The sequence below is a fragment of the Aythya marila genome (assembly GCF_965140915.1).
Source record: "Aythya marila genome assembly, chromosome: 2".
Lineage (NCBI taxonomy): Eukaryota > Metazoa > Chordata > Aves > Anseriformes > Anatidae > Aythya > Aythya marila.
Window position 1 is genome coordinate 11,335,418 of NC_139043.1, and position 20,831 is coordinate 11,356,248.

Below are 20,831 nucleotides of genomic sequence, written 5' to 3' on the forward strand. Positions count from 1 at the left end.
CATTCTAGCTATACATTATGTGACACATGGATCTGTAAACTACTCAATGTCTACATGAATGATAATCAAATCTCAAGCTAGGCTAAAGTTGGCCCTCCATGAATGCAAACAGTCAATCATACTGACAAAATAAAAGTAAGGTAGAAGTCATTTGCCATGATAAAAGAGTAATTTTAACTTTTTGCTGACTTTTGAATTAATGGACAATGTTCTCTGATACCCAAATGCAGTAAACTCAATTGAATTTAATCAGCTATCTTCAGTCAAACAAGTTCTTCTGCAATAGCTCATCTCACCTGCTATTACACATAATATCCATACTATTGCCTAGCTACCCCACTTTAATTATAATTGAATGCGATCATGAAAACTCACCGTAAACTTGTCCTCCCTTTTCTTTCGGTAGCCATACGAGTTTTTCCTAAGGGAAAGAAAACAGTTATCAGAACCTCACCTTTACATGAATAGAGAAATTAAATTGAATCACTATTTCATTTATCTTTAGTTCTTAATAACCTGTCTAGAATGTTTTAGGGAAAGGTTAGCAAACTCATTAAAATAAAGGCACAGACTTTATACAAGTCAGCATAACACACTATTTGCAAGTAATTCCTGAGTTAAAAGTGCATCTCGGTGCCAAATATGTATAATGCTTAGACAAAACCTTTGAATAGCCAGGGGAAATATATTTTTTTTAAACACACAAGTTTAACGTAGGATCATCTGCAAAAGATGCAAGTTATCTTCTGATTCAGTAAGTGACTCAAAATGGTTTACTTGGAAACAAAAGCACAACCATCATTAAAGAAAGTACTTTTATAAATCACTTATTAGAACTGCCCCGTGATTCAAAAATTCTAAGATTAACCTGCTAAATTCTCTAATTAAAATTGGTGCCATCAGTTTTCAGCTCCTCAGCTCCCCCTCAAACTGCACAACAATAGGTTTTCTTAGTTGCATGTAATCCTTCTTCCTCCCTCCATATCCCTCCATACAAAGCCATCATCTTGAACGTTGTAAACATCTAATACGGGTAAAATTCTGGTCTTTCAGGTGCACGATCTACACTGTGACAATGGAATGGCACAACTGCTTCATTAAAGCCAAACATGCAAAAACCTTTCCTACAACACCTAAAGAAAGCATGGAGGATTAGATCTATGTAAGTTGTTCATCAGGTGCCTTTAATGGCTTTCATTTGGTAGGAAAGTATGCAATTCCACTTCACTTTTTTTTTTTTTTCCCCTCTATTTAGGGCTTCAGAGGAAGTACTTTGCAAGATTTTAGGTTTGAAGAGAGAGTCTCAGATTAAAATAGTAATGAGAACAGCACTGATAGCATTCCTCTTTTACTAAGAGCAGCAGCACCAATAGTGTGTACTTCAGCAGATATCTACAGAAGCACACTCACCTTCCTCTACCTAATCCAGGAGACGAGTCCACACTGGTCTGTTCCATTCGTCCAGTTCCTACTTCCCTCTTGGTGTAACTCGTAGTAGCATTCTGCATCCGTGTCCTGTTTTGTCCCGGCTGCCGCGTCTGTGGACTCCTGACGCCATTGATTAAACGATCAGCAGAAAAGTTGAATATTGTAGGACTGTCTAGAAGCCCAGGTCCCCTTTCTGCACTGGGTATTGTATGTCGTATATGGGACTTGCTAGGATTCCTACAAATTCAAAAGTCATTTCAACATACATACTATGAGGCCTAAGCCTATACACAGAATTCAGAAGAAGCAAAGTCTTTGGTCCTCTGTTGAGTGTTTCATTTACAGGAATTTTAAATATTCATTTCAACAGGCCATGTGAACCCTTCCATTTTATTTTCAACTCTGGCTTAACTAAAAACTACTTGAAATTGAAAATGCTAGATCAATAATCCTGCTGGTCACTTGCCATCATTCAGAATATTTTATCTGAACGTATTAAATCATGGAACAGACAAGTTCTCAGCTTTCAGACAGTCCATTTGCAATTAGAAGCAGCATGTTCACTAACAATAGCAACGCCATCTGGCCTTTGGTGTCACTTAACCTTGTACCAAGTTCAGTTTCACAAATATTTTCAAGTTAGGTGGTGTTTCTAGGATGAGTAGATTAAAACCCCACATACTGGGTAATAAAGCAGTGTGTATATTGCTAAAAGAAAGTTGAACTTGCCTGTTCCTGGGAGGATACTGTCTGAGTGTAGTCAGTGGAGAAGCAGCAGGCTTGAAGGTTGGAGATGTGAACCCATTGATAAATCCAGTATTTGGAAATGGTGTTACCTAAAAAACAAACAAACATACATATATATCATGCTCATGAGTATAAACAAACTTTGTACGATTTTCTCTAAGCCTTTTATTTTATATCCTTCTACACAGGTCAGTGTTTAAGAGAATGTCTCAAACAGCAATAGAGTGTTTGCCCAGTGCCTTGTAACCACCTTACAAAATGCTGTGGTGTTTGTGTTTTTTTGAGAACACAGCCACTATATACATATATTCAAGCTATGACTTGTTAGAAGTATTGAGAAATATTGAGCCAAAATTCTCAACTGTAAGCAACACTCCTCTTATTTCAGACCACACTATGAAGCATCTCTAACCCTGAAGCCATATATTGTTAGTCTCTAATGTACACAACATGTAAATATTTCTTATTTATATGCAAATCACTCAAAATAAACCTTCTCCATTAGTTCCTCATTCTAGTTAGTTATCTTCCACATGACACCTACATAAAGCCAAGAGAGCTACTGGATGTTAAATAGACCTGATTCTTTTTGCATCTTACTAATTTAAACTACATGTAACTTACTGTATCATTCCCAAAAGAAAATGCATTAGCAAAAGATTTTATGGGGGTGGGTGCATATCAACATCTGATATTAACAAGATACCTCAATTTGAAGCACATTCATATTAGCATCCCCAACCTCCATAGCATACTTTTTTTTTTTTTTTTTTTTTTTTTTTTTAAGAGTATGAATGAGTTTTATTTAGGAAGTATCATTAGTGATAGCAAAAGCTTGCTTATCGCCTTCTCTCCCTGGAAATAACTAAAATGCAGAAGAGTAAGACTATTTTCAATTAACGTTTACGTCATACTCAGGAATAAACTTCAATATAGCACTCTTTCTGTACATAATTAAATGATGAAAAAGACTCCATCTTCCAAAACAGCTGGGATTAACAGTTTCCTATACATGCTTGTCTAAAAAAGCCTGTCTTTGTTCTTGTGAAACTCAGAGCAAATCACTAATCAATGAAAACACCAAAGCTGTCGTCCCAAACTACTGTTTGCCTAACCTAGTGCACATTAGCAAATGCTACCTCTGACTCCCAAACCAGACTCTTAAGTTTAATGAAAGAACAAAGTTTCATCAAAACACTGCTTTGAAGTGCTTTGTGCTTTGATATTTATATCTTGAACACTGTAAATTCAACCAAAGCTAGTAAACAGCTACTGAACCTGAATAATGAAAAAGCACTGAATGCAGAAAAGGAAAATCCATTTAATTCATTGCTTAAATGGACACTAACAATTTTCACCTCTTCTTCCTTTAGAAGGATGATCCTTTTAGAGAAAAAAAACATATTTCCATTTTCCAATGGCAAAAGCATTGATTTGCTTTCTCCACAGAATTAATTTGATTCCTCAGAAGTACACCTATTTTTACAAATTGTACAGGATAAATCTTTTTTAAATACTATTATGTACTTGAAGAAGTAGTAGGTAATTTTAAAATTTGGAGGCCATGCTGCGAAACTCTAGTTTCAGAATTAAAGCTTTAAGCCTACACTATTATGTGTATTTCATCACAAGCTAGAGATGAGAAAGTACAGTTAGCATTTATGCTGAAGCAGAAGAGGAGAGAAACTTCTGGCATATGTGCACGCCATCTCTACACGCAAACTGCCATCTTGTCTCATGAAAATTATTGCAGTATCATTGTTCCTCTTGGTCCCTATTCTCCTCACTAATAATTTCTATTCAAATATAGCTTTTTCTATTGTGTGAAACCACCACGAAGGTTCAATAAACATCATATTACATTCATGTACACAAAGTGGAGCCAAATGCTGTAAAGATGTGCAGCCAGCCAATGACAAGATGCCTCAACACAGTGGGAGGCAATGCTCTGCCAGTTAATTCTCCTATTTTTTACTAAGAAAGGTAGAACTTCAATGCTGACAAACTTTTAAAAAGTCTTCCCCCAAAAGCCAAGACTAGTAAGCTTTCAGGAGTACGAAGTTCCACAATAACTTCAGGCAGATACAGACTATGTTGTGCTTGAACCTGCAGCCAATTAATCTCCATGTACATCGGTGCTACCAAATGACTCCACTATTCCACAGCAAGACTTGTGCAATAGCTGGCTTTCATTTTTCTAGAGTAAGAACCACATTCGTTTTAGCTGCTGCTTAATAACATGTCTACCTCTTAGAATAACATCGTTCACTATGCTCGTTACCTTGTCTCCTCCACATTCTTCATCCCCCTTAAAAAGCCTTCCCCTGCAAGGGTTCTGGCTGCCTTCCCTATGTGTGAAGTGTTTAGCACACCAACTTTTTAATTAGCTTGCTGTTTGGTACACAGGAAGTTTGCTCAAGTTTGTTCAAGGACACTTTCATCCTCTGCCAAAAAATCTAAAAAGCTTCTGATTTTGAAGCATTACTACCCTAGTTTTTTAGCTGCAAGCAAAGAGGCATTTATAGAGGGGACAAAGCAGCTCCAGAGGACAACATTAGTCCCTGACTCATTAACAGAAAACTATATTCATATTAATTTCCATAAGATGACAATGGAAGACTAAAATGAGCCAAGAATGTTATAATGGAGGAAAAGATGGAACACTCACTGCAGGATGGATGTCCCAAGGGAGTATAAAAGGACTTACAGCTACCACTCTAGCTCTAAGGCTTACCCTTTTTTAAAGGATTTGAAAAAATATGCATTTTAAGTTTTTTTTTTTTTAATTAACAAAATTTATTTTTTATTGCCAAAAAGATGCACAGAAAATATTTTACCCTGTTTGGCATATTCTTAAGGGAATTTAGCAGGTTAAGCTAGAACTTCCCTGCTGGAAGACCAAGACGCAAAACCATCCTCATTTATGTGATGTGGTAACATTCAAGTTATTCCGTACAAATTTTTTTCTGGTATTCACGTACATATTCTGAAGCTCTAGTTTCTACAGAGAGTTTTTGACCATTGCTGAAGGAAGTCTTTACTTGGCCATTTCCAAGAGAAAACTTTGCTAATCTCTGGAAAAAACTACTGCCTCAAAACCTGAAAGGTTAAGAAGAGGATCTTGCTCCAGTTTAAGAACAGATGCTATTCTCAATCTCGTACACCATGGAGAATTTTCAATAACTGTTTTTCAAGAAGAATCAGCATCTTAAAACCACCCTTTTTAGGATACGTATGCTTCCCGTACCTCAAAGACTCCGTACCAAAAATACCAACTTTGAGCAGAATTAACCGCTTTTTAAGTGAGAGACTTACCAAAGCAGGGTCAAGGTAGCTGTGTGTGGTTGACCAGGTCTGTGGGGCAATTAAGCTGTACAACGGAAACTGCTGTTGGGGGCTGTATACTGGAGGTAAGTAAAAGGATGTTGTGTAACGCTGCTGCGTGTAGAGGTTCATATCCAGAGGTCTATATCCATTCTTTGGCAAAAATGTGTTTATAGCTATTGCCTTTGCTTTTATCCTTGCCTGCAAAGGAGATTAGATTATTTAATACAGCAGCCTTTCAAATGTAATCAGGATGGTTCAAACTAGCAGATCTCAAACTGTACACTTGTCAGTCATTGCTCTCTCCTTCAAGGCAGGCAGGAACTGCTGAATGCTTCCCTGCTGGCCTGATGCTGGGTTGGACATACTGCTGCCAGAAAGGAGGAAAAGGAGAAGTATAACAGCATCTGCTACATTTCAAAACCAATCTCCAGGTCAAATGGCTGCTGAGATTGGACCACCTTTATATATATCAAAAAACACAAGTGGGCCCCCACAATAAAAGAACATATGCGCGCACACATGAAAATAAAACTTAAAGCTCTACTTACCTTAATGGGTTTTCCTTGGAAAGTTTTCACTTCTTCTCTAAGGTATCTGTAAGCCTTTAAAAAGTCATTGTAAAATTTGTCAAATATAGTTTAAACAAAGGCAAGTTAAGTTTTGACAGGCTAAGCCTAACAATAATTCTTGAAGTGTCCGTTAATGTTGGACTAAAGAAAGCCCTCATATTTAATCTGCATCTGGCGAGATTTAAGTTATCACTGCAGAAGTGCTTCAGTAGCATTAAAACAAGATGTTAAGTCTTACAAATGAAGTGTTTCAATGCGTCATTTAAAATATCAATGCTCTTAGTACATAGTATTATAGCTTTGGCCAGGAAGCCAGGATATGCAAACAAGATAAAACTTAAAGGATTATGTTTAATAGTACTGATAACTGAGTGTTAGCTAATGGGAAGCATTACTGATTTTTAAAGGATTTTTTCTTCATAAGTTCTTATACATTTGTAATACAGCTTATAACACCTCCTCCAGGAGGGCCCATGGCAGGGGGGCTGGAGTTTGATGATCTTTAAGGTCCTTTCCAAACTCAACCATTCTATGATTCTGTAACCCAGGCAATACTCCCCAATTTCATCCTTGTTTCCTGTTATAATTTCAAATGCTTCTAAAAAAATAAGTGTTACCTGCTGTGCATCGGCTTCTGATTCAAACGTGATGAACCAGTTGTCATTATAGGCAAACTCACAGTTGATAAATTTAGGCAAATTATCTCCTTTGAAAAGTGCTTCAACCTCCTAAGGAAAGCAGTAGGAAAAGGAAGAGAGAAGTGTGGGAGAGAAGTGTACAAACAAGAAAACATCATTTTGAAACAGGATTCTAGAACTCCTGATAAGAAAAATCAAAAGCACTTTTCAGCTTACAGAACAGGAACTAAGAACTTCAGAACACCTACTCTGTTACCTCTCCAAGCTCCCTGGTAGTTTGAAGAAATATGGGGAAGCACTGTCTAGGCCATATCAAAAGCAGCTCCTGCTTGCTCCCTTGAGCTAGGGGAGATAAGCTATTTAGGCCATAGAGAGACAAGTAAATTTGGCATCAAGTGCAGAATTCTCCTGCAAAGCTGTTGCATCTTATCACTCCTGAATAAAACCACTTCTTCCGTCCTTTTGTGAGGCACCAGTGCCCACAAGAGATGAGGAAGCTGATCCAGAACAATGTCTGCATTTCCCTTGCCCCCAGATCCATGGAGCCACACAGACTTGTCCATACTGCATGGGATAGGAGATCCCTGACCTTTTGGCAGAAATTTGGAGATACACTTTAACTCAAGTGGCTACTGATTAATATATTTGAGAGCAGGGTTTATGTTACCTGAAAAACAATGAACTGATTTTTATAGAAAAGACACACCATAGACTTTTATTATTTTGCATACTATTCAATTTTGTCACTGAATGGAGTCAACCAGCATCAAAAAGCAATGCAACTTGGGAGGCCTTACAGTGTGTCAGAACACTGCTGCTTAAAAAAGCCTGACCACGCTCAGCCAGAAAATGTATCCCGTTAAGCCTGGCTGGTTAAGTCTAGATTTTCCAGTCTCACAAGTTTAAACACAATGTATAAAACACTTCACTTCAGACTTCTCTGAACTTTGTTTTTGTTCTTAAGCATTTAAGAGAGACCACCCAGTGCTAATATATCCAACCTGACAAACTGATGACAGTAAGACAATATATTATATTAAAAGCCAGGCAGTCTTTGAAAGGCTACATTTCATTTAGAAAGTTAAAAGCAGCTGATATTTTTAAGCAGTGTACATAACACATCTAACTTCTTCCCTCTGATTCCTTTGAGCATTTTTTGTGCTCCAGTCTCTCTAGGTCAATTATTTCTTCAGTGTAAGTTTTTAATCTAGCAGTCCTACTTATACATTCAAAGAATTAAGCTCACCACTCTTATACCCAATTCCACAAGCTAGCAAGATCCTTAGTGACTTGCTGACACCTCTACCTTCAGCATTGTGGGAATGTTTGCAAAGCTTTACGAACTTTACCCTGAAAAGGTGCAGCAATGTCATTTTCCATTCCAAGATTTATCTTCTCTCATCTTTGTTTGCTATTTATCCAAATAGCTAAGAGCCAAGTGTGTATGGATATGCCAGAGTCCACGAAAATTATGGAATCTCTACTAAACATATTATCATCAGTTATTCAGCCCTCTTTAGAGCTACAGATTTTACTGCAGTCTGAGTGATATGCTTCTATCAAACATTCATTATCCATACAAAAACTATGAACTGAGGCTTACAAATGCAGACAGTAATAAGAAACATAGTAAGAAATATGATGCTCTTATTAAAACCTGGAAAAAAAAAATCTAACTTCCAAATATAAAGTAAGAAACATTCTTCTTACTGAACAGTTACTTACTTCAATGGGGGTAGATTCAGGTACTTCACGTAAAATCACAATACAGCGATTCTGATTTGGCCTAACCTTTTCTCCCTTCTCATCCACTTGGACTAAAGGCAACGCTAAGAGAGGAAAGAAAAATGTATTTTAGCTGTCAGCAATCATAATAGCTTTGCACACCAGAAGATGCTTTGGACACATTTTTGCAACAAAATTGCGTATGTAAAACTTTAAATATTTCAAAATATTAAGAAATAGTAAAGACTGCTGATAACTTTCAACGTGTGAAACTGAACAGACACGTTCCTTGAACTCTCCACTCTTTTCCTACACTTCCTGACTAGGAAATCACATTTCATTAGTTATCCCTTTTAAGTTGCACATTGAGTATTGCTCTTTCTTAATTCTTACTTCAGGGGTAGTGTCCAGTGGCCTTTTCTGAGAACCTAAATTCACATTACTCTCATTTACATAGATCATTTATCAATACCTCAAATGCGAAGTAGCTTTTACAGGGCTACTGTTCCAAAAGCATCATGATCTAAACTGGAAGATGCCTGCTCTTCAGGCTTTACAGTAAAAAGGATGACATTTTATTGTAATACTTGACAAGCAAAATTAAAAGTTATTCAAAATCCCACTTAATAGTCCTACAGCAGTAATCAAAATGCATTCAAGCATTCAGCTATTTTACTTACATCTCAGCACTTCAACAATCAAATCCATATCAGTACTGAGTTTCTTGACATGATCAAGGTTTGCTACTGTCATTATTGGCACATACTGATCACTGTCCATCTGTGATATAAGGTACATGTCACTGGCAAGATTTTCTCTGTTGGGAGAGGAAAAAATGAGGATACATCATTGACATAGCTTTTTATGATCTTTAATAAACTTAAGACAAAAACTCATTATCACTGAGTAGAAGACACATTCCTGCAGTAAGCTGTATTTTCAGTGTTTTCAGTTTCCCAGCCCATTCACTTACCATGTTCAGCTGCTTCACCTCCCAGAAACCATGAAAATGACTTTTTTTTTCCTTCATGCAACAATATTGGCATCTTCCTGTTAAGGCAGCATATTACCCCCACAAATGTGTGATACTGGTAAGCATTTATTACTTCAAATGACCACTGATTGCAACAGGCAATGCAGGAACATATGGATTAGGAGTTTTTCTAAGTTACTAAAACAGGTGTTTAGTGTTTTTTTGTTTGTTTGTTTGTTTTAAATCTGTACGCACTGAGAACAAACGGCTTTGATAAGCTTGCATCAGTCTATACTGGAATGTGTACATTTCAAAGCCCTTAATTCTTTTAAAACTGATCATTAAAAGATAAAGGAATCTACAGATGTACGTACAAAAATCCAAGTCAGTTTCAAACCAAATTTTAAAAGATTAGTTTACTCAAAGCTTATCAGATAGGTTAAACTATCCAGTTTTAATTTGCAAAAGAAACCCCGTAACAACAAGAGCCATTACACATCAGGTATATTTTACCAACTCTTACTTCAAAGCAATATATATGCTAGCTTAAGTTTTACCCTCAGAAGTTTCATGTGAACTTTAGGAGGTACATCAGTATGATACTCTATCATACTGAAAGGACCATCAGTATGTTTTTTGTGCTATCTTCCCCAAATTCTCATCCTTCCCTATCAGTTTTAAGTGGTACTTGTGAAACACGTTAACATACATGCCAAACTTGGTATGAGATCTTGTAGCAAATTGGTGAATTACCAACATTTAGGTATATACATACCTAGATAAGCAGAACTCCAGTGTTTTTTTCAGTAATTCTCGTAGATCTTCCTGCCCCTCTGGCTGCAACTGTTCGTTTCCACCTAGAATTTAAAAAAAGATTAAATTTAGTTCTGCTATACTAAATAATAGATATTTTAATCAAGTCATCATATCTATCACTGGCTATCTGGTAAACAATTTTCAAGTTCAGTTAACATTTGAGTATTATAGTTCGCTACCCAATAAAACTGCAAAGGGAACACTTAATTTAAGACAAAAGAAACACATGTTCATAGAGATTTGAAACAGCTTTAGAAGAGCAGCTACAAACACATCACAGCAAGTACTGCATCTCATATATGTGTCTTCCAGCCTTAGGAAACTAGCCAATTTCTAGCTGACTAAACCCAAGAACACAGCAAGAAAGCAATGCAAGAGGCATATCCATTGTTTCTTCTGTTCTTGCTCTAAATTCTTGATATACTAATTCAGAACAGGTTTTAAAAGTGTAGTTATGAAATATCAACAGATGTGATCAACTAACAACAGAAATGTAATCATTAACTACCTCTCAGCAATGGAAAAGTTTTTTTCTTATATCCAGAGGCTTCCAAATTATTGCATGGAAAACAATTTTTTGTTCATTTTAGTTTGGATCCAGTATGCTACAGTCAGTCAAGTGAAAGCTACAAGTGTCAGTGGGAGAACTGTTTAAAGATCAGAACTTTTATAGATTTCTAAAAGCCACACTGAAGTGTTCAGTAACATGTCACACTATCAGGAATAGTGCGGCCAGCAGGACCAGGGAGGTGATGTAGCCTGTACTCAGCTCTGGTGAGGCCACACCTCGAGTGCTGTGTTCAGCTTTGGGCCCCTCACTACAGGAAGGACATCGAGGCCCTGGAGCCTGTCCAGAGAAGGGCTACAAAGCTGATGAAGGGCCTGGAGCACAAGTCCTGTGAGGAGCGGCTGAGGGAGCTGGGGGTGTTTGGGCTGGGGAAGAAGCAGCTCAGGGGAGACCTTATTGCTCTCTACAGCTACCTGAAAGGAAGGTGTGGGGAGCTGGGGGTCGGCCTCTTCTCACAGATAACCAGTGATAGGACCAGAGGGAATGGCCTAAAGTTCCACCAGGGGGATTCAGGTTGGAAACGAGGAGACATTTCTTCTCAGAAAGAGCAGTCAGGCATTGGGACAGGTTGCCCAGGGACGATAAGTTGGACGTGGTGCTGAGGGACATGGTTTAGTGCATGACATTGGCAGTAAGGTGATGGTTGGACTGGATAATCTTGGAGGTCTTTTCCAACCTTAATGATTCTGTGATTCTAAATTTAAGTTAGCTAAAGCTATTGCACACAAACTATTACCCTCTATGCCCTTCCCTTCTTCAGTAACTTCCATCCTTTTCTTCATCTCTCCTTAACCTTTCTTCTTCCTAATACAACTTTTTATTTCCTGCCAGTATTGTCCTTCACATGTTCTATTTCAATGTAGATAATGCCAACATCTGAAAAATATGTATGTTGCCAGCATTCCCTTTCCCCCATCTCCTTTTTCTTGCTTGGACAAAACCTAGCAAACATTCAATAAGACCAAAACTATATGAATTTTTAAATACAGTAATGAAGAACAGACAATAGTTGGAACCACCTATATGACTATTTATCAAATAGAATAGATGCAACCTGCTGCTCACCTGCTTTATAACACTATTCAACTCCTGTAAGAAATTAACTACTGGACAAGTAACGCATATGCAGATTAAGTTCTAACATAAGCTGAGGAAAACCATTCCCTTCTAGACTGCTAGGCACCATCAATGCAATTTCTACTTGCCAGTTATTATTTAATATTCCACAATAGCACCTTTAAGTAGAAGTGTCAAAAGAACTTTGTTTTCAGCACAAGTAAGAATGATGCCAGCAACTGTGTCTAATTTCAGGTGTCTTTATTCCAAGTATTATGGATGCTATTCTGGTCATTTAAAATACATGTTATCATCAGCTAGCCACAATAAATAAGGGGCAGACCTCTCAGGAATCTCAAAACAGAAACACCCACAGCACATTCTCCTTCTTCATCCCTTATCTCAGTTGAACTAGTAATCCTACACAAATCTAGCAGACCTTCTGTCCATTTCAGTGAAATATAAACATGGCTTAATCTCTACACTAGTTTCCAGAAGTTTCTTAAAACATGCCATCTGGTATAGACTACAATTGCTAACGGCTGTACTGAAAAAAACATGAAAGTCAAAGAAATTACATTAAGTTGTTGCTTATTTTAGCATTTTAAGTACAAGGCTCATCTTTAAACACACTGAATTTATCACATTAATACTCGTGAAAGACAAACAGTATGTGAATTTCATCTCAGTGCCTGACCCAACTAGAAGCACACAGCATGGACAGGTGGATATCTAAATACAAGCATCAGCACTACAGACTTGCATTCAAAATAAAATTTCAGAAGACAATATTCAGTTACATACAGAACCAGTTTTAACTTTTGGATGCATCTCATGAGGCCTATTCTCTTAACAGGAAGACTGTTTTCCAAACACGCCTGAGACCAAAAAAAGCAGAGTTTTTCTTTTCCACTAGGATGCGTTTACAGAATGCATATACTGAACAAATATATATATATATATATATATGTTTGTGTGTGTGTGTATCTTTTAATGGATGTTCATTGTTCAACTCTTTTTTCTTTTAAATCAAGCCCAAACAAATATCAGCTTTCTGTTACCTGTCTGAGCGGTTTCATGCATAGACTCATACTCAGAATGATCGAGAGCCAAAGGGTTCATATCTGTCTGGTCTGACACCGAAACAGCTGGCGACGGCTCCTGCAGTTCTGTCAGCACTGCATTCTGATGCTTTTTGTCGCTGTCTCCATTGGCATCCAGTCCTGCAGTGGAGATCACAGAGGTAACATATTCAAAAATCTTCCTGCCAAGCACAGTAACATCATAGCTGAAACTAAATCTCAAGGGTCAGAGTTGCTTACATACTTGCATTCATTTTTTAAATACAAAATAAAAGTTGAAGAAGTTCTGCACTGATTTTTAACTTTTGCTTGAGCAACAGCCCAAAGACTATGCTATTTATACCTTCTTGACTATGTTATTCATACCTTCTTTACAGGAATCTGGAGGCTGGTCTGGTATTTCTTCCCACGTTTTGCTCACGCTACCATCAGTGGCACCACTTGCTTCCAAATGTAACATATGATTTCCCCACACCTTTGCATTAGGATTTAACTCAGAAACCTTGGCTGATTCCTACAAAAGAAATTTTTATTTCGATTATGCACTTTGTGGATACACAACATACATCTGTGTGCATGCATATACATTTCAAAGAATAGTACCCAGTGTACATCTTAAGATGGCAGTGCCAGTTGTTTTCACACCTGAACATATTGACTGAATTGACAATCCAATAGTGATTTTAGATACAAAAACATCTGAATTGTGTAGAATTCATTTTCCTGATTAAGAAACACCAGAAAATACTAGCCAAGCAGCACAAAATACAACAGACATTTCACTCTTTGCTTTTGACAGACTGATGCAACCTGAACTTACCCTAGACTTTAGGCAAGTCTTTAATACATATACGCATGTTAACAATAATAACAATTTTATTTCATCTGCTTCTGTGAAAGAACAAAATAATAAAATACAAAACCATGCTTGGTTTTCCTTTGGACTCACATTAGTACATAACAAATAGTTTTAGGGAAGCATTATAGAAAACTGTGTATGAGATGTTAACTACCTTTACTTCCAGAGAAGAAACATCATTAACAAAAAGTTAGGGTAGTTTTTTTCCCTAGGCAAGATAAAAAGGAACAAATTACCAGTTCCAGTTAAACCATCACGATCTACCTCCTTTAACCTGGACTGGAAACTGTTACATTTAATGGTAATATATAGAGATTTATAATTGTTATATGAAGAGTTATATTTGCATTTCAGAGACTGCTCTCTGCAGTGCCAATGTCTACAATATTTTTTGTAATAGTTTTCTCTTATTTTGCTACTGTTCAAGCAAAACGCAATATTTTATTCTATGTCCATATCTCTGGTATGTGTTAACATGATTAACACGTTGTGAAAGAGTATTACTGATGATATCACACACTACTTAAACTGATTAAAGTTTGTTTTGCAAATTAAGGGATACTAGGAATATCACATAGTTCAAGACAAACACTTCAGACCTCCACAGAGCTTTGATAATTCTCAACATTTGCACGCAGGTAAGTTATTATTGTGCATGGAAAACAAACCCAGATGGTAGGAAAATTTAAGGAAACTCAACTTAAAACACATGCATTGAACAGAGAAAGACCTGTTAAAAAGTAGAAATGATGTTGGACATGGCTACTTTAGTAGTAAGGATTCAAAGTGGACAGTGAGTTCCACCACCTTCCATTTTTTAATGCAAAAAGCTCCCCTAACATATAAACTCAGCTGCTAGTGTGATCCACTGCTGGCACTGCAATTGCTGGGCAAGGTCAGGGCAGCTGCCGTAACATGGTCGGTGCAGAGAGAACAACACTAAGCACTGGCTCTGCTTAGAGGCAGAGGAAGAAGAGCAGCAGCCACAGGTCATGATTTTTGCTTTCTTACCCCAGCTAGCCAAGATGCAGTCTAGCTCATTCCCCATGCTTCTCCTGCAGCCATTTGTTTCTACAGCAATCCAGAAGAAGATCTCCAGAAGCAAGCAAAAGGTTTCCTAACTGCTATCAAGCAACAACTTGAAGATTTCAGGAAACCCACAAACATTTCTTCCTATGCGAAGGTAAAGAGCACTACTAACAGCCTCCCACATACTGCACTGTTAATCTCAAGTTCATCAAAAATTGAGAATTCACAATCAAGATACTTTACCCAAGGTTTAAGCTTTCAGACAAGGTAAACAATAAAAAAGGAAAGGAAATGTCAATATTTAGTAACATTCTGTACTATTCTGTACATTGTTTAACATTATGTTTTGCAAAGCAAAGAGATGGGTCAGTTTCAGGACAAAAGAAGCTCATATGAAACTTAACTATTAGAAGAAACCAAGGTTTGACTTCGTTTATTTCAATTACAGCTTCAGCCTCAAGCTTTAACATCAAATCACTTTTGCAGGATACTTACAAACTCATCTTCATCTTGCCATCCCCAAATACCAAAGTTTTCTGGTGCTAGCAGTTGATAAGGGTATCTTCCCATGGCATATGATGCACCTGTTAAATCTGCAGTTTTGTTCTGGAAGTTTTTGCTACCTTTATGTCGCCTGCCATTCTTTACAGTTCTGTCAGGAGTTTTATTATTCCATAAAAAGCCCATCAGATATTGACCGTTATCTGCAGCGACACAGTCGGGAAACAGCTGATGTGCCAAATCAGCACTGCCACCCTGCAGACTTACGTAGTGTGACCATATTTCAACTTGGGGATTTTGTCTGTCCAGTGTACAGGAGGAACACTCTTGGTTGCTCAATACATCTTCCGTCAGATCTAATACGCACCTCTCACTGCCTCCCTGAACTCCTCTGGCAGCAGCAGAGGCGCTGTGTATTTCGTAGGAAGGAGTAGCTGCGTATTTGTCTACCTGCTCTGGGTCAACAAAAACTCCAAGCTCTCCGTTTGAGAAAACCTCGTGCTCTGACTGTTCACAGCTTGTGGTCAAGTCATTCGTTGGAGTGTTTAATACGTAACTGGTATTTTTCAGTTCAGTAGGCTTGGCTTCTAGCTGCTTTAAATTCCCAGCAGTAAAAGCTTCTGCTGTGCCAGCTGACAGACTAGCAACAGTGAGGTTTTCCTCCGTTGAGTGGATGCTGACACACTGTTTTGCTTCATTCTGAAGATTACGTTCATTTACATCACACACACTTTTTTCATGAGTTTCTGACTGTACTTCAGTAACAGGCCCAGAAGAAACTTGGGCGTTCCTGAATTCTGGCTCTGGGCTGGCACGGTTACATAACTGACTCTCTTCCATCGGTTTCTGATGCACATGAGAATGCGAATTTTGACACAATGAAGGTAAGCAATCAAGGTCTTCATGAAACAGATTAGTATCTTCAGAAGTTTTAGAGTCATTTATTAATTTTACACTCTTGTACATAGAACCGTCCAAAGCTGCAGGTACAGTGAAACTAGAGCAAGTGTTCTGATCACAAGTCAAGTCTTTATAGAAATTTAAGGTGTTGCTGTCATGACTAATAACGTTAGCATCAGAATTCTGTTTTACGTGTTCTGTCTTGTTATTAATAGTTTCATTTGGATGAACGTCACATTTTGTCTGTTTCACAGATTCTATTTTATCCCCAGCTACTGTGGCCAAGTCAGCCCCTGCATTCCCCTGGTCTTCCACTGCACGGAAGGAGCATGCAGCCTGTTGTTTGTTTTGTCTACAGCTCGAGTCCACTTTATTCATATCCTCATGTTCCACAGACACAGAAGAGACACTGCTTTTGTTACCTGAACTTGAACAGTTGCATACTTCACCTTTATTCCCTAGTGACTGTTGTGAAACCTGGAATTCCAGGCTCTTTTCCTTTTGGAATATTTCGTCTGTGCTTGTGTTATGAAGTTCATGAGATGCCAAAGTGCCACTTTCCCATGATCGAGTTCTGCTCAATCTACAAGCTTTCTCAAGCACATCATCTTTTAGCTCAGTGCTACTCAGACAGACATCTTCCTGCATGATCCTTTGGCATATGATTTCAGTTGATGTCTTGGTTTCAGTACAACCCTTAGTTTGAGTTTGAGTATCAGAATTTTCTTCCAAGGTTTCATGCGTATCAGTCATATTCAAAGTCTCACAGCTATGCAGAACTGTACCTGTGCATTTCGCTTTATCTTTCAAAAATTCTTCCAAAGTGCTGTGATGTTCGCTTGAGTCAGGAGCAAGCTTTTGGCTATTGCAACACTTTCTTTGAAATGTTCCCTTTTCCACAGACGAGTTTTCTTCACTTGCTGGCTTTAGGCAGCATTTTTCAACAAAGTTTTCTACATGTGGACTCACCAAAAAAGAATCATTGCCTGTTTCATGCAACTGTAATGATAATTTGAAGTTATCCCTCACATTCTCTACTACTTGCTTAGTATTTACTTCCTCTGCAACATTTGAGGGATGCGTACTTATGATCTCAGAATCATCATTTTCCTCAACTTCCCCTGAACTGCATACTCCAGTGTTTAACAATACACTAGAAGTACCACCACCATTTTTCATGTTTTCTGAATTAGGGCTGCTTTGGTCCTCTTCAGCAGGATCCACAGTTTTTACGGAATCACAAGTTCCATTAAGTGATTCATTCCAACTGACAGCATTATCTGTGTCATATTCCTCCTCTTTTTGATTCTCAGCACCAACTTCATCGTATACTTTTGCTCTTAAGCCAACTGTTCCCATACTGTCAGTGTTTAACGTATCCATCTGACACCTGTCAGCCAGTAAGTTATTGTAAGAAGACCGCGTGTCCATGCTACAATATTCCTTTGTTTCATTTTCCTGCATATTTGACCTGTCCTCTTTTTCACACACAATCAATTCTTTCTGTGAATTAAACTTAGCTTCCACTTGTGCTGATTGCTGCGCTGGAAATTCCTTCCCAGTGTCTAGAGGCTGTGCCATGCTGCACATTCCTTCGTCAGTAACAGCTGAGTTATCTACGTCTGCTGCAATCTCTTCATGCACAGTAGCTGGCACATCTTCGTCCCCTCGCAAATCTTCAGCATCTACAACACAAAGGCTGTAAAACTCCCTATCTTTTGAATGCTGTCTGTTGTCTACATCAAGATAGGAAAAGGTTGGAGACGCCTGCCTATGTGAACTTGAAATTTTTTGTGAGCTGTCACTCCCATCATCTTCAACATTTACTATCGTTTTGTGCCGTCTTGAATGGTTGCATGTAACTGCACAATCATCCAGAAGATTTCTATTTAAGGAGATTTCATCCTGTAGGGCTTTGCCTATGACGGCCGGCACACATGAAGTAGAAATATGATATAGTGAACACTGCTCTTCTGCAGCTACATTTTCATTATTACTATTACTTTCTATATTGTTCATATGCTGACCACTGCTATTATATGTTTTAGGTGCTCTTTTTTTAATAACCCCGTCTTTCTTTTCTTCACTTTTCTGCAGATTTCTGTACCCACCAGAGACCTTCAAGAGGTGACTAAAGGAACTAAAGAAGCTTAAAGGTCTGTCATATGATCTCCTAGAGCTCTCACAGCGACTGTTCTCCACACTTTTGTATGACTGATACTTTGCTTTTCTATCCCAGAGCCCAGATTTAGAATTTGACGCTGCGCAATCACCGGTACAAACGCACTCAGTGCCGGCTATCCCAGCCGCCCCGTTAACCGTCCTTCCCACTGTACGCGGATCCTTGCTGCCTACAGTTCCTAAAATTGAAGATAAAGTTTTACTTATCCTTGAGTCTGGTGCTTCCTCTTCCACAGATTTTTGTAACAAGCCAGTTTTCTCCTCATTTGTGCTGTTACTCAACTCCTTACTGAAGCAGCAGCCCATGTTCAATTAGTGTCAAAGGAGCCTTCTCATTGCAAATCACCTTCCCCTATACACTAAGCTAGCTTTCTACTGCTACTGAGGAGACAAGCCAACACCCAGCTGCCAAAAATAGCACTTTAAAACCATGCAGGGGTTCATATGTCAGTGCCACTCAAAGTCCAAATCCCAGTTGCTGAGCAATGTTTTAGTGTTTCATCATATGCACTGCAATATTCAAGCCAAATAATTTTCCTAATGAGATTACAGTCTGTTTACAAGTATTACCAAGTCTTACGAACTTCCATTGTTTAATTTCCTGAAGGTTCCTTCATCCAAATCATTAAAATATTTAAATGACATCTTTCACAATGTCAGCGTGCCAAAAAAGCTGCCTGCCTGCGAGCTTAACGTGATTCCCACTTTCTATACTAGGAAAAATGCGGTCTGGCTTCACATGTTTAAACCTGATTTGAAGGCTAAATTGGTGGAAGCTATTAGATCAAACAAGTTTTGTGCCATTTTCTCCTTCTCTTCCCTCCCCCTAGAGCTGAATCTACACCGAGATGACTTCTTTAGGAAAAACAGGCTAAAGATAGATAAGACCTCATGTATTCCATTGAACAGTCATTGTACGTTATCAGAAGCTAGTTCTGCTCCAGGAGTTTTTTTTATTGTTATCTGTGTGAAGAAAAAAAATCCCTCAGTGAATTACAGCACTGGAAGAGGCCTCACAATCATCTAGCCATCTTGTGGAACTGCAGCAGGATTAATTATACTTAATCTCCCCCCCAGAATTGTGTATTCTGCTACAAAAAACCTCTAAAGAATTTAAGAGGTAGTTTGACTAAATGCTGCTTCTTCCAGAAGTCTGTCACCAGTAAGTTTTGTTTATTGCATGTGAACTGACTTCCTTCTATCCTCCTGAGAGCACAGACCATCTTTATGAATGCTTTTAAATGTTGGAGGACTTCTGCTACTCTAAGTCCCTTCATATGTTAAAAAAAAAAAAAAAAAAAGTGATTCTCCTTCAAAAATAAAAGCCCAATAAAATGCCCAAACTTTTCTGTTCTAAACAGTGTTGTTCGTATTTGTCCTTACATTACCTTACGTTATTTAGATCTCTTCTCAAGTCCATCAGTATCATCTCAAATTTGGAGCCCCTCCTTCAGAGATCTTGCAGACTCTACCGCCACTCTACCCATCACTTAAAATATACCAAAAACACTGATGAAGGCAGGACAAGACAGACCCTTGAAGTACCTACTTCAAATGTTCTTTCAGCTGGACACTGATCTGAATGCTATTTTTAACTGGTTATGCACCTTACGGCAAGTTTGATCAAGATGTATTTGAACCAGACTTCCAATTTAGCCTGGTAGTTTGCCTTCATTGTATTCATACAGCAGCATAAAAGGGTACTACTGCTAATTGGAACAGTTAACTTTCAGATAACTGGAACTACATCTATTTAATTTTTACTGTAAACTATACTTGCAGGGTAATTGTTGCTTAACACATCTAGATCCATGCTTTAGTTTTCCATTTTATTTAAATATGATTGGCATTGTAACTTACTTCACAGCTGCTTTCATGGCAAGTCAAGTAGCCCACATAATAAGGCTTCAGACATGATTCAGTCTTATTTAAGTGATCTTTACAGTCCCTACCACTACTATATTGGAATTTTACGATATTTTGTAAACTAGTAAATTTTGTAGAGTTACAGTATTGCAAAATTCCAGAACTTCAGGATTTTTTTTTGTAAACCAGAGAAGCCCAAAGTCACTTCTTCCTTTCAACCTTCCTTACTTCCTTTTCTCCAACATAAAAACCTACTACTGTTAAGATAGTAGTACATGTAGATGTTGCTTAATCGTAATTAAATCACAGAATCACAGAATCACAGAATTTTCTAGGTTGGAAGAGACCTCAAGGTCATCGAGTCCAACCTCCAACCTAACGCTAACAGCCCTCCACTAAACCATATCCCTAAACTCTACATCTAAGCGTCTTTTGAAGACTTCCAGGGATAAATTAAGCATTAGCTCTTCTTTTACTCATTCATGTCTAGCTAGTAAACAAAGTTCACATCTGTTTAATGAACCAAAAGTAAGCAAACTTTTTTTGTTCCATATTGAAGAGTGTGG

General features: G+C 38.0%; 1 protein-coding gene across 3 annotated transcripts in view; it reads right to left on the reverse strand.

Moving 5' to 3' along the window:
* LARP4B (La ribonucleoprotein 4B) overlaps positions 1-20,831 on the reverse strand; it is a 57,127-nt gene that overhangs the window by 11,599 nt on the left and 24,697 nt on the right. The window contains exons 1-12 of one of the 3 annotated variants that reach the window (XM_082753694.1): positions 15,313-18,563; positions 13,296-13,443; positions 12,909-13,070; positions 10,183-10,264; positions 9,115-9,251; positions 8,435-8,538; positions 6,689-6,799; positions 6,051-6,104; positions 5,491-5,700; positions 2,158-2,264; positions 1,411-1,665; positions 376-421 (exon numbers count right to left, since the gene is read on the reverse strand). In XM_082753694.1, the coding sequence (XP_082609820.1) occupies positions 376-421; positions 1,411-1,665; positions 2,158-2,264; positions 5,491-5,700; positions 6,051-6,104; positions 6,689-6,799; positions 8,435-8,538; positions 9,115-9,251; positions 10,183-10,264; positions 12,909-13,070; positions 13,296-13,443; positions 15,313-18,237 (4,341 nt within the window). In that variant the 5' untranslated portion in view covers positions 18,238-18,563. Of the gene's footprint in view, positions 1-375; positions 422-1,410; positions 1,666-2,157; positions 2,265-5,490; positions 5,701-6,050; positions 6,105-6,688; positions 6,800-8,434; positions 8,539-9,114; positions 9,252-10,182; positions 10,265-12,908; positions 13,071-13,295; positions 13,444-15,312; positions 18,564-20,831 lie in introns of those variants that run through there. The other 2 variants (XM_082753695.1, XM_082753696.1) reach the window with 2 other exon arrangements.